The sequence below is a fragment of the Vanellus vanellus genome (assembly GCF_965231255.1).
Source record: "Vanellus vanellus genome assembly, chromosome: 17".
NCBI lineage: Eukaryota > Metazoa > Chordata > Aves > Charadriiformes > Charadriidae > Vanellus > Vanellus vanellus.
Window position 1 is genome coordinate 15,260,503 of NC_138922.1, and position 14,454 is coordinate 15,274,956.

Consider the following 14,454-nt stretch of genomic DNA (forward strand, 5'->3'; position numbering starts at 1 on the left):
AAGAGAAGTCCAATTTCTAATCATCATGTAGAGTGACAAGATAAAACCTTATTTGGTGCAATAAACATTCTCCATGACGGCGTATGTGAGCTTTATTATATAGCAGCCTTCTAAAGGTAAATTTTCTGCCTCACTTCTCATACAGGTTCCAGCCCTGCTCCTCTCTTCTCCAGCAAGACTGGGTCTGTGTCATTGTTTTCTATCCAGTTTACATCTATGCAGTACTAGTATGAAAATTAAGGCCAGGTGTGAAATGGCAGGTGTCATCTTAGGAGACAAGAAATCCCCCATCAACCATCAGTGAGCTGCCAGTTGTCATAGCACTCTTATCACTCAGCAGGAAGAGAATGCTGTTCACCACATCATCCACCTCTGGAATCAAACACAGAGAACATCCGATGCACCCCTCAAATTGTACTAGAAAAATAAGCATTCCAAAAGGTATGTCTTTTACCTCTACATGCAATTGGAGCACAGAAATATCTCCGACCCCAAACTGACAGGACCGTGTGGCTGAGAGCTGGACATCAAAAAGTCCTTGTTGTGATCAAATGATACTTAGTTCACAGCAAGCACCTATGGTCCCTTCCCAGTTATATTTATGAATACAGTAAGTGCATTTCACTTGTCCTAGGATGAGAAAGCTGTAGAAGAGGGGAGATAAGGTTGATTCTTGCCCTGTCCTCATCAAATGCTTCAGGAGTTCAACCACAGCCATTCAGCGGAGTTGTGACTGTGCCCACAAAAGAAGCAAGGTACCTCAGGCTGTGATGTCCGATTAGACGGAAGGCTTGGATGCAACAGGAAAGCCCAGCTTGGCAACAAATCTACACCACTGACCTGCAAACTTTCCCAGCGGAATCCGATTAATCATGGCAGCAGATTTCTGAGGGTCACTCCAGTTAATTCTCCCCATGTCTGTCATAACCACTGTGGGGTTCACAGTATTCACCCTAATCTGGGACCAAGAGCAACAATCAATCTAACCAGACTGCTCTGAGAGGAAATGCTTAGGTTCAGCTTTCATACTTTTCTTTCTCTCACAAAGAATCCTATCTTGTGGGGTCCCAGTTCCATTGCCATTACCTTGCTCAGCATATCCAAAGCACTTTTTGTGGAACCTTCAAGAGAGGAGAAAAACAGGAGGCACTTAAGTGCATAGCACTTTGTCGGGAACACACAGCAGTATTTCAGTGCCCAGAACTGGCAGCCAGGAGCTTGGTGGCTGCAGGTCTCCAGCTAATAAAAAATGAGAGGGGCACTGCTAAAGCTAGACATACTTACAGTAAACAGCATGGTCCCGCAGAGCACGCTGAGATGCCTGGCTAGAGACATTTACGATAGCACCTGGCACCCCCTGTGCAATCATCTGCCGAGCAACGATCTGGGGGAGGGAAGAAAAGAGAAAAAAAAAAGGGATGCCAGAATCGTAACATCAGAAATCATTATTTCATTCAGTAGGAATCTTGCTGGGCTATTACAGTAGCCAAAGAGCAAAAACATCCGGAGGAAGGAAGTCCTCACTGCCTCCCACTCACAAGAGAGAGAGTCAAAGCAAGAGAGTGAAAGGGCAAATTGTCAGGTCAAATTTGAATTACAGTCCCTTTAGCCCCCACAGTGGACACTTATTTCCACTCTGCAGAATAATTTAGCCACTGCTGTTCACAGACACAACTGCGGTGACAGTTCTTCCTCACCTGGGAAACATGAAGCACAGCCTGAAGATTCACATCAAGAGACCTACAAATAAATCAAATTTAAAAGTTACAGAGCGGGTGCAGCCAGTATCTTGGGAACAGTGGTGGTACCCTAGAACAGGGACAGAAATGCCAAGCTGACTGGCTAGCAAGAATGGTAAGGTGTGCTTTCAGCAATAAACCGTTGATCGGATGTAAGCTATTTAGTGTGCAGGGGGGAGGTCCACTCGAGCATCCTCACATTTCTAGCAGGACTCTGAGCCTCAGCAGACTAATGCAGTTTCTCTATTAAAGTGTAAACAGTGAGCCCTGGGCCTCAGCCAGGGACTCTTCTTAGGTCAAACAAACCCTTCAGAAGGCTTTAAAATAGCAAATAAATGCTGTAACATGGTAGAAGCAGCTTTTCTTCTCTTTGCCACAACATCCTTCCTTGGTCAGGTTTTTACCTGCTAGTTCTGCAGAATGGTCTTAGTAGAATCCATACATTTTATATCCTGGTCACAAACAAATCCTGTATTACAGACGCACAACAGCCATTCTTAATGCAGGGACAAAGCATGGCCCATCTTCTCGGAAGGAAGGAGACTGGCTGTGCCCTGTATCCTAAAGCTTACTCCCGACCGGGACTATGGATCTTTTGAGAAAAAAAGATGTCATGTTATTGCAGTAAGCACATTTAATTTCCCACTGTGACAGTTTTATCCTCCCTTAACCTGGCTTTGTCTTGTCTTTATGTGAATTGTCTCACCCAAAACTGCCTTTCAATTCACCAGAGACTGCGCTGGAGCTACACGGGGAGCTCTGAGCGCGATGGACGGCAGAGGGCGCCAGAGCTGTACTTGGTGTCCCTTCGGTGTTTGCGGGGTGAAAGGTCATTACGTAAAGTATTAAAACGCGGCCCAGAGCAGAAAGGGGACATGCGCAGTAACGGCACACATCCCACCCCGAAAGTGAACGGGGGGGGGGGGGGGGGGGGGTGCGTCTGCGTCCGTCCGCCCGTCCGTGTCGGTCTCTCCGCTGCCGCGGCGGCCCCGCGCTCCCCCCCCCCCCCCCCCCCCCGCGCGCTCACCGCTGTAGGGCCTCGCGCGTGACCGCCAGGAACGGCTGCAGCTCCGCCACTGCCGCGTTGTTCACCAACAGCTCGAAAGGCGCTGCCGCCGCCGCCGCCCCCACCGCCGCCTCTGTGGCGTCCCAGTCAGCCAGGTCCAGGCACAGCGGCTCGATGCCGGGGCACTGCGGACAGGGGGCGGCTCACGGTCACCCCGGGCGGGGGACCGGGGGTGTCCCCAGGGGGGTCCCGGGGCGGGGGGAGCGGGGCCGGCCGGTACCTCTCGCGCGAGACTCTCCAGGTCCGCCGCGGTGCGGCTCAGCGCGGTCACGTGGGCCCCGGCGGTGCTCAGCGCCACAGCCACGGCGCGGCCGATCCCTGCGGGGAGACGGCGTCAGCCCCGGTCACGGCCCCCTTCCCCTCTCCGGCCCCAGCCCCCGGCCCCGGCCCGCCGCGCGGCCACCTTTGCCGGCCCCGGTCACCAGGGCCCGGCGGCCGCGGAAGCTGAGGTGCGACTCCATGCTGCGGGCGGACTGCGAGCTGGGCGGGGCCGGGAGCGGGGCGGGCAGCCGGACCTGCCCCCGGTGGCCCGGCGCGGCGGGAGGGCCTGGCGGGGCGGGCCGCGACCCGCCTCGCAAGCGGGGCATCTGCGAGGGGGCAGAGCACGGGCCCACCCTGCGCCAGTCCCCCGCTCCCCCGAAGCCATTTCTGGGCTCACCGGGCCACAGGCAGGCACGCAGAGGTGGATTCTCTTGGCTCTGGTTCTCACTGAAGTGTCACAGTGAGAGACCACAGAAAAACAGGCTTTTCACCAGACAATGCAAAGACCTGCTCTCGCTGCCCACTTGCAGTTGCTGATGAAACCTGTAGGCAGCCCTTGTCTAACATCATAGCCTGAAAAATCAGCTGCAAGTACAGAGGCTCTGGTCGCCTGAGCACCTCGGCACACGGAATTTCTCATGCAGCACCTCAGTGACAACAGCAACGAGCTGGAAGGCACAACAGCCGAGCAGGCTGGACAGAGTTAAGCGTCATAGATAAGCTACTGCACCACAGTTTACTGCCAGTGACAGCACAACAGTTCCAGCTCCTGATTTGCAGAGCTGGCATTGTGTAACAGCAGAGCAGCACAGGTAATTATATAAATAAAGCAAGAAACTGCTTGGAGAAATCCCATGGGTGAGGGCTCTAGATGGTAGGGGGGCTCAAGAGAGCTGGTTGATACTTAGATATCACTTCCTCCAAGCTCAGGATCGGTGCATCCCTAAGAGCAAGAAATCAGGCAAGGGAAGCAGGAGACCTGCCTGGTTGAGCAGGGAGCTTCTGAAAAAGCTCAGGTGGAAGAGGGAAGTTTACAGTATGTGGAAGAAGGGGCTGACCGCTTGGGAAGACTATAAGAATGCTGTCAGAGTATGCAGGGATGAAATGAGGAAAGCCAAGGCAGCCTTGGAATTAAATCTGGCAAGGGATGTCAAGGTCAACAGGAAGAGTTTCTTTAAGTACATGGGAGGCAAAAGGAAAACTAGGGAAAATGTGGGCCCGCTGTTGAATGAGACAGGTGCTGTGGTGACAGATGATGCAGAGATGATGCAGTGGATTTGCTGAATGCCTTCTTTGCTTCTGTCTTCACTGCTCAGGCCAGTTCTTGGGAGTCAAAAACTTTGCGGGTAACAGAGAAAGTCTGGAGGAAGGAAGACTTTCCCTTGGTTGAAGAGGACAAGTTAGAGAACAATTAAGTAAACTGGATCCCCACAAGTCCATGGGGCCTGATGGGATGCACCCGAGAGTGCTGAGGGAGCTGGCAGAAGTCATTGCTGGGCCACTCTCCATCATCTTTGCTAAGTCCTGGAGAACAGGTGAGGTGCCTGAAGACTGGAGGAAAGCCCATGTCACTCCAGTCTTCAAAAAAGGCAAGAAGGATGACCTGGGAAACTACAGGCTGGTCAGCCTCACCTCCATCCCTGGAAAAATGATGGAACAGCTTGTTCTGGGCATCATCTGCAAGCATCTGGAGGAAAAGGAGGTTATCAGAAGTAGTCAACGTGGATTCACCACACGAAGTCATGTCTGACGAATCTGATAGCCTTCTATGATGGTGTGACTGGATGGGTGGATGAGGGGAGGGCAGTGAATGTTGTCTGCCTTGGCTTCGGCAAGGCTTTCGACACTGTCTCCCACATCATGCTCACAGGCAAGCTTAGGAAGTGTAGGTTAGATGAATGGACATTGGGGTGAATTGACAGCTGGCTGGCAGATAGAGCTCAGAGGGTTGTGGTTAGTGGCGCAGTCCAGTTGGAGGTCAATAACAAGTGGTGTTCTCCAGGGGTCAGTACTGATCAATATATTCATCAATGACCTGGATGAAGGAACAGAGCAAGTTTGCTGATGACACAAAACCAGGAGGGGTGGCTGACACACCGAAAGGCTCTGCTGCCATACAGTGTGACCTGGACAGGCTGGAGAGTTGGGCAGTGAGGAACCTAATGAAATTCAACAAAGAGAAGCCTAGGGTCCTGCACCTGGGGAGGAATAACCACATGCACCAGTACAGGTTGGGGGCTCACCTGCTGGAGAGCAGCTCTGTGGAAAGGGGCCTGGGAGTCCTGGTGGACAACAGGATGCCCATGAGCCAACAACATGCCCTTGTGGCCAAAAAGGCCAATGGCATCCTGGGGTGCATCAAGAAGAGCGTGGCCAGCAGGTCAAGGGAGGTCATCCTCCCCCTCTACTCTGCCGTGGTGAGGCCACATCTGGAATACTTTGTCCAGTTCTGGGCTCCCCAGGTCAAGAAGGACAGGGAACTGCTGGAGAGGGTAGCAAAGGGCTACAAAGGTGATTAGGGGATTGGAACATCTTTTTTATGAGGCTGAGGGACTTGGGTCTTTTTAGTCTGGAGAAGAGAAGACTGAGGGGAGATCTTATCAATACTTACAAATACTTAAAGGGAGGGTGCCAGGTGGATGGGAACAGTCTTTTTTCAGTGGTGCCCAGTGATAGGACAAGCAGTAATAGGCACATGCTTGAACACAGGAAGTTCCATCTTAACATGAGGAGGGACTTCTTTACTTTGAGGGTGGCAGAGCACCAGCACAGGCTGCCCAGAGTGGTGGTGGAGTCTCCAACTCTGGAGACATTCCAAACCCACCTGGACACCATCCTGTGCAACCTGCTCTGGCAGGGGGGTTGGACTGGATGATCTCCAGAGGTCCCTTCCAACACTGACCACTCTGTGATTCCTGTTAACTGGTCTGTTGCTTTCTGAGAACTCTTAAATTTAAGAGCTCCTGTGGCATATTTAGTAAGTGCAGAAACAGAATAGCAAAGTACTAAGACAGGTTAACAACAATTAACTTATTCCTTATTTCAAGTCTCTTACTCTCTTAATCATCATCTGCAAAAGATTATTCACATCCATATTTGTTCCTGTGCACATCCAAGTCCTCTTAACTCACATGCTTTTTGGTCATTTGGCATCACAACACAGGAGGCTGTAGTTTTCTGGATTACAGAGTTTATAGTCTATTTTTGGTGTAGAGAATGGGTCAAGAAACATCACAAAACACAGCCTTTGGTATATTTAAATATTTATTTCATAGAGTCACTTTATGTATGAGACAGTAGTTTGATTAATAAGCTGCATCCTGATATATCCATACAGCCCACTGTATTGTCAACACAAGAAACCTTAAAAGAAGCTTGAACACATTGAACAGTTCTGTATTGCCACGCAGGAGAATGTGGTCCTTTTCCCATTAATAAACACCCTACCAGCTTAGAGTATGCTGCCTCTTTGGCATACCTAGCTTAAGGTGACCAGTGACTAGTGTGAAACTTTTACTACTCAGTTTTGCTGCCATCCATATGAACTGTTGTCATTTTTGACCTGCACTTTGCCACATAATCACTACCCAGTCCATGTTGTCTGTGATCTCTTAGAAGAGATCTGACTGCTACCAGTGGAAGAGGAAGAAAAGCTCCAACAGAAGAGTTCAGAATCAGTGTTTGAAGACAAAATTTCATCAAGAGCTCATGAAGTTTCACAGCTTTCTGCTACAGGAGGTTGAAAACACGAACCTAACAAGTGTTTAAAAAAAAAGTATTTATATAGATACAAGGAATCCCAGAGCTATTAATGACAAATCATTAAATCATAGGATGCCTCAATTCTAGTAAGAGGATGACCTAATAAGTAGAACATACCACAACCTACTACTCCACAAGTCCTCCTCCATTTTCTGTAAAAGGCTGTCAGCGTTACCGGTGTACCTGTTATGGAACAGCCACTGTAGTAGCTGGACTTTGATCTGATTCCCTGCAGCATTCTTATCCCCATACCTCACGGTCACCTTAGTAGACATGAAGGAAAGGAGGAATTTAAGAATGAGCTGCAGGACTGTAGCAAGTAGCAGTCAGCTTGTTTGATCCTCAGTGGAATTAACTAAAATCACACAGAGAGGACAATGTACCCAGGTAAATGCTGAAAGGTTGTGTTAAAAATAAGACTGCAGGGAACAGTGTACTTCAGGAGGCTGAGATCTCTGCTAAGTTTCATGCTTGTATACACTGCAGGCGTTTGCCTACATTATACCACTTTTCAAATGTCAGGAAGTTAAGCAACTAGCTGAAGTCCACAGTACAGCTCAGCACAGCTGTTTAGAAATCTGAATTTTTTGCTTGGTCTACATTCTAGCCATTAATCGTAGTTCCAGGCTATACAGTGTCATTCTACTCTTCTTCCCTTAATTCTGCTTCAGACTCTAGCACTAAACCAGCAAGTATTTCCTGAAAAGTTTGTAAGAGTAAACAGTGGTTCTGCAAAGCCATTTTTTATGCCATTCTTCATGTCAGGTAAGGATTGCACATGGCCAAAATCTGGGCTAACAGAAAAGTAAACATATGGAGCCCCATTTCTTCCGCTTTCAGAACTAAGCTTACTTTATTTAAAAAGCAGCAGCAGGTGATACTGCTACAGCACTGAAGTCCTGCCTTTGTGTGAGCGTGCAGTCTCCTTTTAGCAATTGCATTAACTATTTACTGAAACATTAAGAAGTAGAGTAAAAATAAACACTGATCTTGAGCCTAAGGTAATCAAAAGATTATCTGAAGAAGCTGATGTGGAATAACTACAGTCATACAATTAAAGGTCCTCAAATGATACCATCAAAACTTCCTCAGGGCATTACAGCGATGTAGCATTCCTCCTCACTCACAGACAGCAAAAGATACAGCACAGCTTCAGAAACAGGGTGTTTCATCAGCCAATGAGCATCCTCTAGCTCATACAACCTGCTGTGGGCAAAGCAGGAGAAATTATTACCATCTAGTCTGGCAAATTTCTTCAGCATCAAATATCAAGGGAATAGTCTTGGACCCGGCAGACCACCATTGTAATCAACAACTACTGCAATTCAACTGCTCAGAGAGCCAAGTCTGACAATCACCTCCATGGGAGGTACACATGGACTACAGGGGAGAATGTGCACTGTAAGCAACCCATATCCCGTCCTGAGTAAGCTTACCCCTAACACAGGGTTTTCCCAAGACAAAGTTTGCAGCCTTGTTTACCCTAGTGATTCCAGGATTTCTGGTGTTTACGAACAGACCCTGTTCCAGGCCACAGGTGGAGTTTGAATATGGCAGGACACAGAAGCTCTTAAATAATTCTGTTCCCAAGAAAGACAAGTGAAAACTTCCCCTCTCTTGTCACCATGGGGACTACAGTCTGCTATAGCACTCCAGCTTCAAGACAATGGCCTCTAAAAGCCCCTAGCAGTAGTAAGAATGCTATCAGTCCAAATACTGCATTTGCCTAGGAGTCCAAGCACAGATTCACAGGACTGTAGTCGTTATACAAAGAGCCACCAGACAAAAGAACAAGGATTCTTCTCGGAATGTCCCAGGCTGCAGCTGAACAAACCACACCTTCTTGCTTTTGTAAATAGAGTCTCTGTACCTCCTTTGTAGATACCTCTGGTTGTCTCCCAGAAGAAGGAAAAAAACCCAAACAAACCACCACCCCAAAAAAGTCCATCACAACTTCTGCCTTATGCAAACTAGGTAAGATACAGTTGTCAATGACTGGTCGGGAATTATGACTTCTTCTTAGCAGGGCACCAAATAGTGTCAGGATAGAGTAGACAATGGACAGATTTAAATCTATGAAGAAAAAAAAAAATTAGATTGGAATTCTCCATACAAGGAGCATACTAGCATTGGATGTACAGAGGTCTAATAGAGGAGAGAGGGTAGGTCTACCTGCCTTTGGCACAGCGATAAGAGCTGGCATGAGAAAATAACCCCATTAGTGAGTTTGATAATCTTACAGTTGATAAACATGAACAAGGTGGGGAGATCCTGTTTTGGAAGTGGACACTCACCGGGTTGGATCTTGCTGAAGGCCAAATGCCCCTCCCACACTCACAACATTGTGTTTGTTCTCAGGGTCCCCGTAACTTAGGGTTACCTGTAAAAGCAAATAAATATTCAGAAATTGTAACACTAATGCAGAAAAACAGAGTGGGGATAGCAGGATTATTAATGAGATATGAAGAAAGACTCCAAGGATCCTGTCTGATCTGAACAGTTGATCACATCTGAAAAACAGTGGTTAGTTTTGACATTAGCAATACCAGCACTGCATGGTAGCTATCAAATGGACCACTGCAATGTGGGAGAATAAACAAAGGAGCTTAAAGTTGCATTGCCCTGAAGGACAAGATGAGTTACAATTGTAAGCTTTGCAGGGCCATTAATCCTGCTAATGTCTGTACCTTCACTGAATAACATATGTTCATCCTCACCAGACATTGCCTGAAGTCTGCAATAGTGGTGTCTTAGCAGAGAGGGAAAATAAAAACATGTTGATGTTAAAATGGCGTACAAAGTACTGCCATGGTGACAAACCTGGCAACAAAATTTAGATCTCTCGAACTCTAAATCAGTGCTATTCCTTCACACAGCACTGTATTGAGAAATTTTCAGGTGCCAGGTAGATGACTTGTATTTTCTTTCTAATTGTAGATTTTCTGGATTTTTAGGTTAGCTGTTACACACCCAGGGAAACAATGATCACCAACGACAGGCTGTATTCAGCCTACAGTTAAATTCACTAACATGAAGATTACATCATGCTGGAATTTGGCCCCAACTGAACATTTCTGCTGCCTAATACAATTGCCAGGAAAATATAACCAAGCAGTTTGTAGGGGCAAAACCGCACTCATTTTTTCATGGTGCCAAACAGCAAGAGGCAGACAAAGCTGCTGGATGGCCTTATAGCTCCATCTACTGCCCATGAGTAAAAAGGTATCCCAGCAATTAAAAAACCTAATTTTTCCTAAAACTATTTTTTCCTGAGAAACATGGATTAAATTTATTGATATTCAGACAAGTTATTCTTTAAAACGATCAAACATTTAACAATGTCTTAGTTATTGGAAGAGGTACTTTCTATAGCTGTGACACTAGTCTTTTTGAACAGCGTGAATTAAGACTGAGACTTTGTTAGGCAAAGACAGAAATACTTTCTTACATGGCAGGCAACCTAAATATCGCCTCCTTCTACAGCTGCTGCTACAGTGACTTAGGGAAAGTCAGAGTTTAGAAGATGGGCAACACCATATTTAGGTTTAATGTAACAGAATGTGTTAGCTATATCACCTCACTGGCTAGGATGAAAGTATGCTTTTTACCTAAAGCATACTACCGAAGCAATTGGACAGGACACAGCTCTAAGCGAGTCTGCAGACATCCTTCTTTGCTGAAGAGTGTTAAGTTTATGGAGAGTATTCTTTCTGATCAGATTGAGGTGTAATTAAGAGCAGGACATGAGGCTTAGCCCTACCTGCTGCAGCACAGACTCGCCTTGTAGTCTCTGCAGATTTTCCAGGTGGGAATGGAACAACGGGCTGTGCAGCAGCTTTACCTCCAGCAGCCCTTCAATGATGTAGCCAATAGTGCAATCATCAGGAAGACGCACTCTTTCTGCAGTACTGATGAAATTACCCAGGCTGTGAGACAGAGCATAGGAGACAAAGTGAAATATGCTTTAAAGCCTACCAACGACATATTGATGGAGCTCAGCTAGGACCAGTATTTACCTGGCCCAGGGACTCATCTTCAGGGCAAGACCTCTGCTGATACAGAACCCTGCTCCACCTGTGGCAAACCAGAATTTCACGGTTGTCTTCTGAAGAGCAACAAGAAAAACACACAGTAGTTACTGATAATTAGCTTTTTCGATTTGGCTGGGCAGGGAAGGGAAGTTGAGATTCTACTGGATATCACGCACTGCACTTGAGTCAGAACAAGACTACAGATTAATTCCTATTTCTTTAGGCTGTTGAAAGCCCAGCTAGCTGTTGTCTCAAATGACACTCTATCCTGGAACTGACAGCAGGTAAACCATCAAGTTAACTGAGGTAGCACACATGAAATGGGAAACTATAGTCCTGCTCCGACCCAATTCCACCTGTACCCTGATCATTCTAGCCAAGTGTCACAGCCAGCTCAGTGTTCCTGAGAAAATCAAAGGGGCCCCATTAGTCACTTAGCTACATGCCCAAGGAGACTATTTTGTTGTGCAGTCTTCCCTAAGAAGCTGCTTTGTAACTCGCTTTCTGGCCAGTGGATTGATTTATCTTTAGGTCTGTCACTATAGGCCTAGGTCCTGGTAAGGACCTGTCCTTTAGCACACGTATCTTGTGACTGATATGTTTCCTTCCACTTCTTGGAAACCTAGTAACCACTCAGTGTGGGAAATGTCTTACATATCCAGACAGCCTTTGTCACCCACCTGAGGTCGTTTCAAGATGATGACGATGTGATACTGCTCTCAAAACAAACCAACCCCAAACCCCAACCCAAATCCCAACACCCTAACACAAGGAACACTGCCCCCACAACAACTAAAGGAAGAGACAAGGTGGAGAGGCCCTACTCACATGAGTGTGAGGGAGATCACCAACATACATGAGTAAATGAAGAGAAACAGACATCCACCCAGGAGACAAACTCTATTGTACATATGCACATGAGGTCAGATTGAAGGTTCATTTAACCCAGCACCCTGTCTCTGAAAATGACCAGTGCCAGGTTCATTGCTTGCACATTTTTTTCTGGGGGAATCCTATGAACTCTCAAGGCTTTAAAAGCTTAGAAGGTCAGGATGTCTTTCAGACTAACTGCAAAGTTTGCTTACTGATCCATCACTTTGGACGTGGTCAGCTGCTTCGATGGGATGGTCCAGACTTGGTCGCCCCACATAGACATCCTGGCTGTGTGAGAAAGCAGATAAGAGATGCAGGAGAGTCCGAGGGTTCACATAGTTGTCATCGTCCACATGGCAAAACCATCTTCAAACAAAACAAAATAAGAAAGTTACTGCAAAACAGCAACAGAGAAACGAGTTAGGGTTTAGAGCTGAGTTTTAGTCTTTCAAGCTTGGAGCAGAATGCATTTCCCATTGTCCTGAATTACAGAATTTGGAAGCTGGAAGCACCCACAGATCCTAATTCTGGAAAGACTAGGAAAGAAATTAGTAACCCTCTTTAGATTATCATCCTTTCCACTTTTCAGATGATGCTTGTTTATAAACACTGCTTCATGCTGTGTTCCCTTCCCTATGTTCATCACCACGTTTTAGCTGATACTGTATTCCTTACTGGAGCAGAGAGGGTTCCTCAAGTTTCCTGTGAGCACAGAACTGGAAGAAATGAAGTCAATCAGAACAACATGTTTCACCTACTTTTGCCCAGATTCCAGGAACTTATCATATTCCACAGACATCTTGCAGCAGAGAGCTTGCCGGGTATGGACAGCAGAACAGTTGGTGTTGATCATATGATCCCCTAGAAAAAATAAAGATCAGTCCTTTCAGGTTTGAGAAGCATGTGTAGTCCAAAAAAAGACTACAAAAGCAGTGCAAATTTGGCACTAATACTGTACATCTGAAGTGGATATGGTGCACACGTGGAGAATAAACTGCATGACAGGCAGGGCTCATGGGTTATGCATATGGCATGCAAGCTGTGGAGTACTTAAAAACATGTGAGTGCAGGGTATATAAATAGTGCCATGAGACTGTACACAAAGGAAATACCTAATATAACTTCGCCCAGATAAAGTTAAGCTTGCTAACAGGAAGGAAGTGGGTGCAAAGGTGAACCCAGTATTCAGGAAGTTCCAGGCATCTTGTCCAGGTGGTAAGTAGGAACAGCATATTCTCCTGTGAAAGGAGAAGTTTTCTCCATTTTCTTCATCTTAACTTCCTCAATTGCTTGTACAGCATGAAATAAGGACTTTAGGGAAAGTATGACAGAAACAAAACTCAAGTTATAAGACAGCATATACCTATGCTACACAGCTTACCTGCTTTCAGGCGCAGCTCCCGATCCTCCCAGTCTGTGAATATAAATGTCTGTGGGGGACAAAAATGGTGTGTCCACATTTGAGAATTTCAGAAACGAATTTCAACTTTGTTCAGTTGCAGTCAGAATTCTGAGTGTTTTGTCTTGTTAATTTATTTCACAGTAGCCATTGGGAGTAGGGCGGGGAGTGGTGGTAGAGAGAACACCAGCAACTTGAGCCCTTGCCTTATTTGATAAGTTTTTGCATTGCAAACCAGAAGAGTCTCATTTCAATAAAGCACCCAAGATTTTACTCTCCTCATCTCAGGGTACAGACAACCAATTTCCAGACAGGAATGACTGTCTTTTTTGGTAGTACCTCCCTCTGCAACTTCACCTCCTCTCTCTGGCTGTGAGTCATCAACAGCTAAAAGGAAAAATGAAAGTCAGGGTGGAAAGTGCCAGGTGGTAACAGTGTCTTGTCCCAGCTACTGGACAAAATTGCATTAATATGCTTGGATGGACTGAAATTCCCAAACAAGGGAACAAGTTCTGCACTGTTCTATGGAAAAGCTTAAGTCGCTGAAAGATCAGCTAGTCCAAAATACCAGCCTAGAAGCATCAGCACTAGGGATCTTCCACTATCTTGTAGTATTTTCCACAGTCGTACAAAAGTCAGCAAACTCTTTCTGCTTGGACCACAATGCCAGATTGCAAGTAACTTGCTCATCAACCATGAACCCTTTCGGAGGCAGGTTCAGACAAACTGTTTAGATAAAGCAGCCTTCCTCACTCTTACAAGGAAAGATGCTTTTAATACACGCAAGGAAAAACTCGATGGGAAATTGCAGCGGCCGCCCGCCGCCGGCGAAGCCTCACCTGTCCCCTCGCCTGGGAGATCCAGGTCTGGAGGAGCAAGTCCAGCCGGCTCTTGTGGTACTTCCTCGTGGTCTTCACCGCGATGAAGATGTCCTTCAGCTCCAGCCTCTCCCCGGCCGGCCCCAGGCGGCCCTTCCGCCCGGGCTGTGGGCTGCTAGCGAGGCCCGCGCCCCGCCCGCCCGCCCCGGCCCCCGGCCCGCCGCCCGCCCCCCCGCGCCAGCCCGCCCTCGTGCCAGGCACGCCGCTCCCGCCGGGGCCCGGAGGCCCGCTAGGCCCGGCGGCGGGCGGCGGGCGGCGGCGGGGCGCGGCGGGGGGCTGCCCCCGCGGCAGCAGGAGAAGGAGGAGGGCGGCGGCGCTGACGGACAGCAGGAAGCAGGCCTTGCGGAGCCCCAGGCAAGAGCCGCTCATGCTGCAGCCCCGTGGGCCCCCGCCGCGCTGCGCTGCCGCCTCATGGCCCCACGGGCGGCCGGCGGCTCCCGCAGGC

The 14,454-nt window shown here is 47.7% G+C and overlaps 2 protein-coding genes across 3 annotated transcripts; both read right to left on the reverse strand.

Moving 5' to 3' along the window:
- Positions 1 to 74: 74 nt before the first annotated feature.
- On the reverse strand, positions 75 to 3,344 carry DCXR (dicarbonyl and L-xylulose reductase). Of its 2 annotated transcripts, none has more exons than XM_082492426.1 (8): positions 3,209 to 3,344; positions 3,026 to 3,123; positions 2,767 to 2,930; positions 1,698 to 1,740; positions 1,285 to 1,384; positions 1,087 to 1,121; positions 841 to 958; positions 75 to 372 (listed from the first exon to the last, which is right to left on the reverse strand). In XM_082492426.1, exons 1-8 carry the CDS (start codon positions 3,264 to 3,266, stop codon positions 269 to 271), a joined length of 720 nt encoding a protein of 239 aa, XP_082348552.1. In that variant the 5' UTR covers positions 3,267 to 3,344; the 3' UTR covers positions 75 to 268. The 2 variants fall into 2 exon arrangements, with proteins under 2 accessions (XP_082348552.1, XP_082348551.1); XM_082492425.1 differs by having other exon boundaries at positions 841 to 956; positions 1,055 to 1,121.
- Positions 3,345 to 6,297: 2,953 nt separating this feature from the next.
- On the reverse strand, positions 6,298 to 14,378 carry RFNG (RFNG O-fucosylpeptide 3-beta-N-acetylglucosaminyltransferase; the record flags this gene model as incomplete). The annotated part of the gene is made up of 8 exons (XM_082492206.1): positions 6,298 to 8,901; positions 9,123 to 9,208; positions 10,589 to 10,754; positions 10,845 to 10,933; positions 11,945 to 12,098; positions 12,491 to 12,593; positions 13,114 to 13,162; positions 13,971 to 14,378. The coding sequence occupies 8 exons, from the start codon at positions 14,376 to 14,378 to the stop codon at positions 8,835 to 8,837; spliced, it is 1,122 nt and encodes a 373-aa protein (XP_082348332.1). The 3' UTR covers positions 6,298 to 8,834.
- Between the last annotated feature and the right edge of the window lie 76 nt (positions 14,379 to 14,454).

Coding starts and splice junctions, on each gene's coding strand:
- DCXR (XM_082492425.1), bottom strand. CDS start 3,266: ATGGAGTCGCACCTCAGCTTCCGCGGCCGCCGGGCCCTGGTGACCGGG. Junction 2,931..3,025: donor TGGAGAGTCTCGCGCGAGAG/GTACCGGCCGGC, acceptor CCCTGTCCGCAG/TGCCCCGGCATCGAGCCGCT. Junction 1,741..2,766: donor ACGCGCGAGGCCCTACAGCG/GTGAGCGCGCGG, acceptor ATTTATTTGTAG/GTCTCTTGATGTGAATCTTC.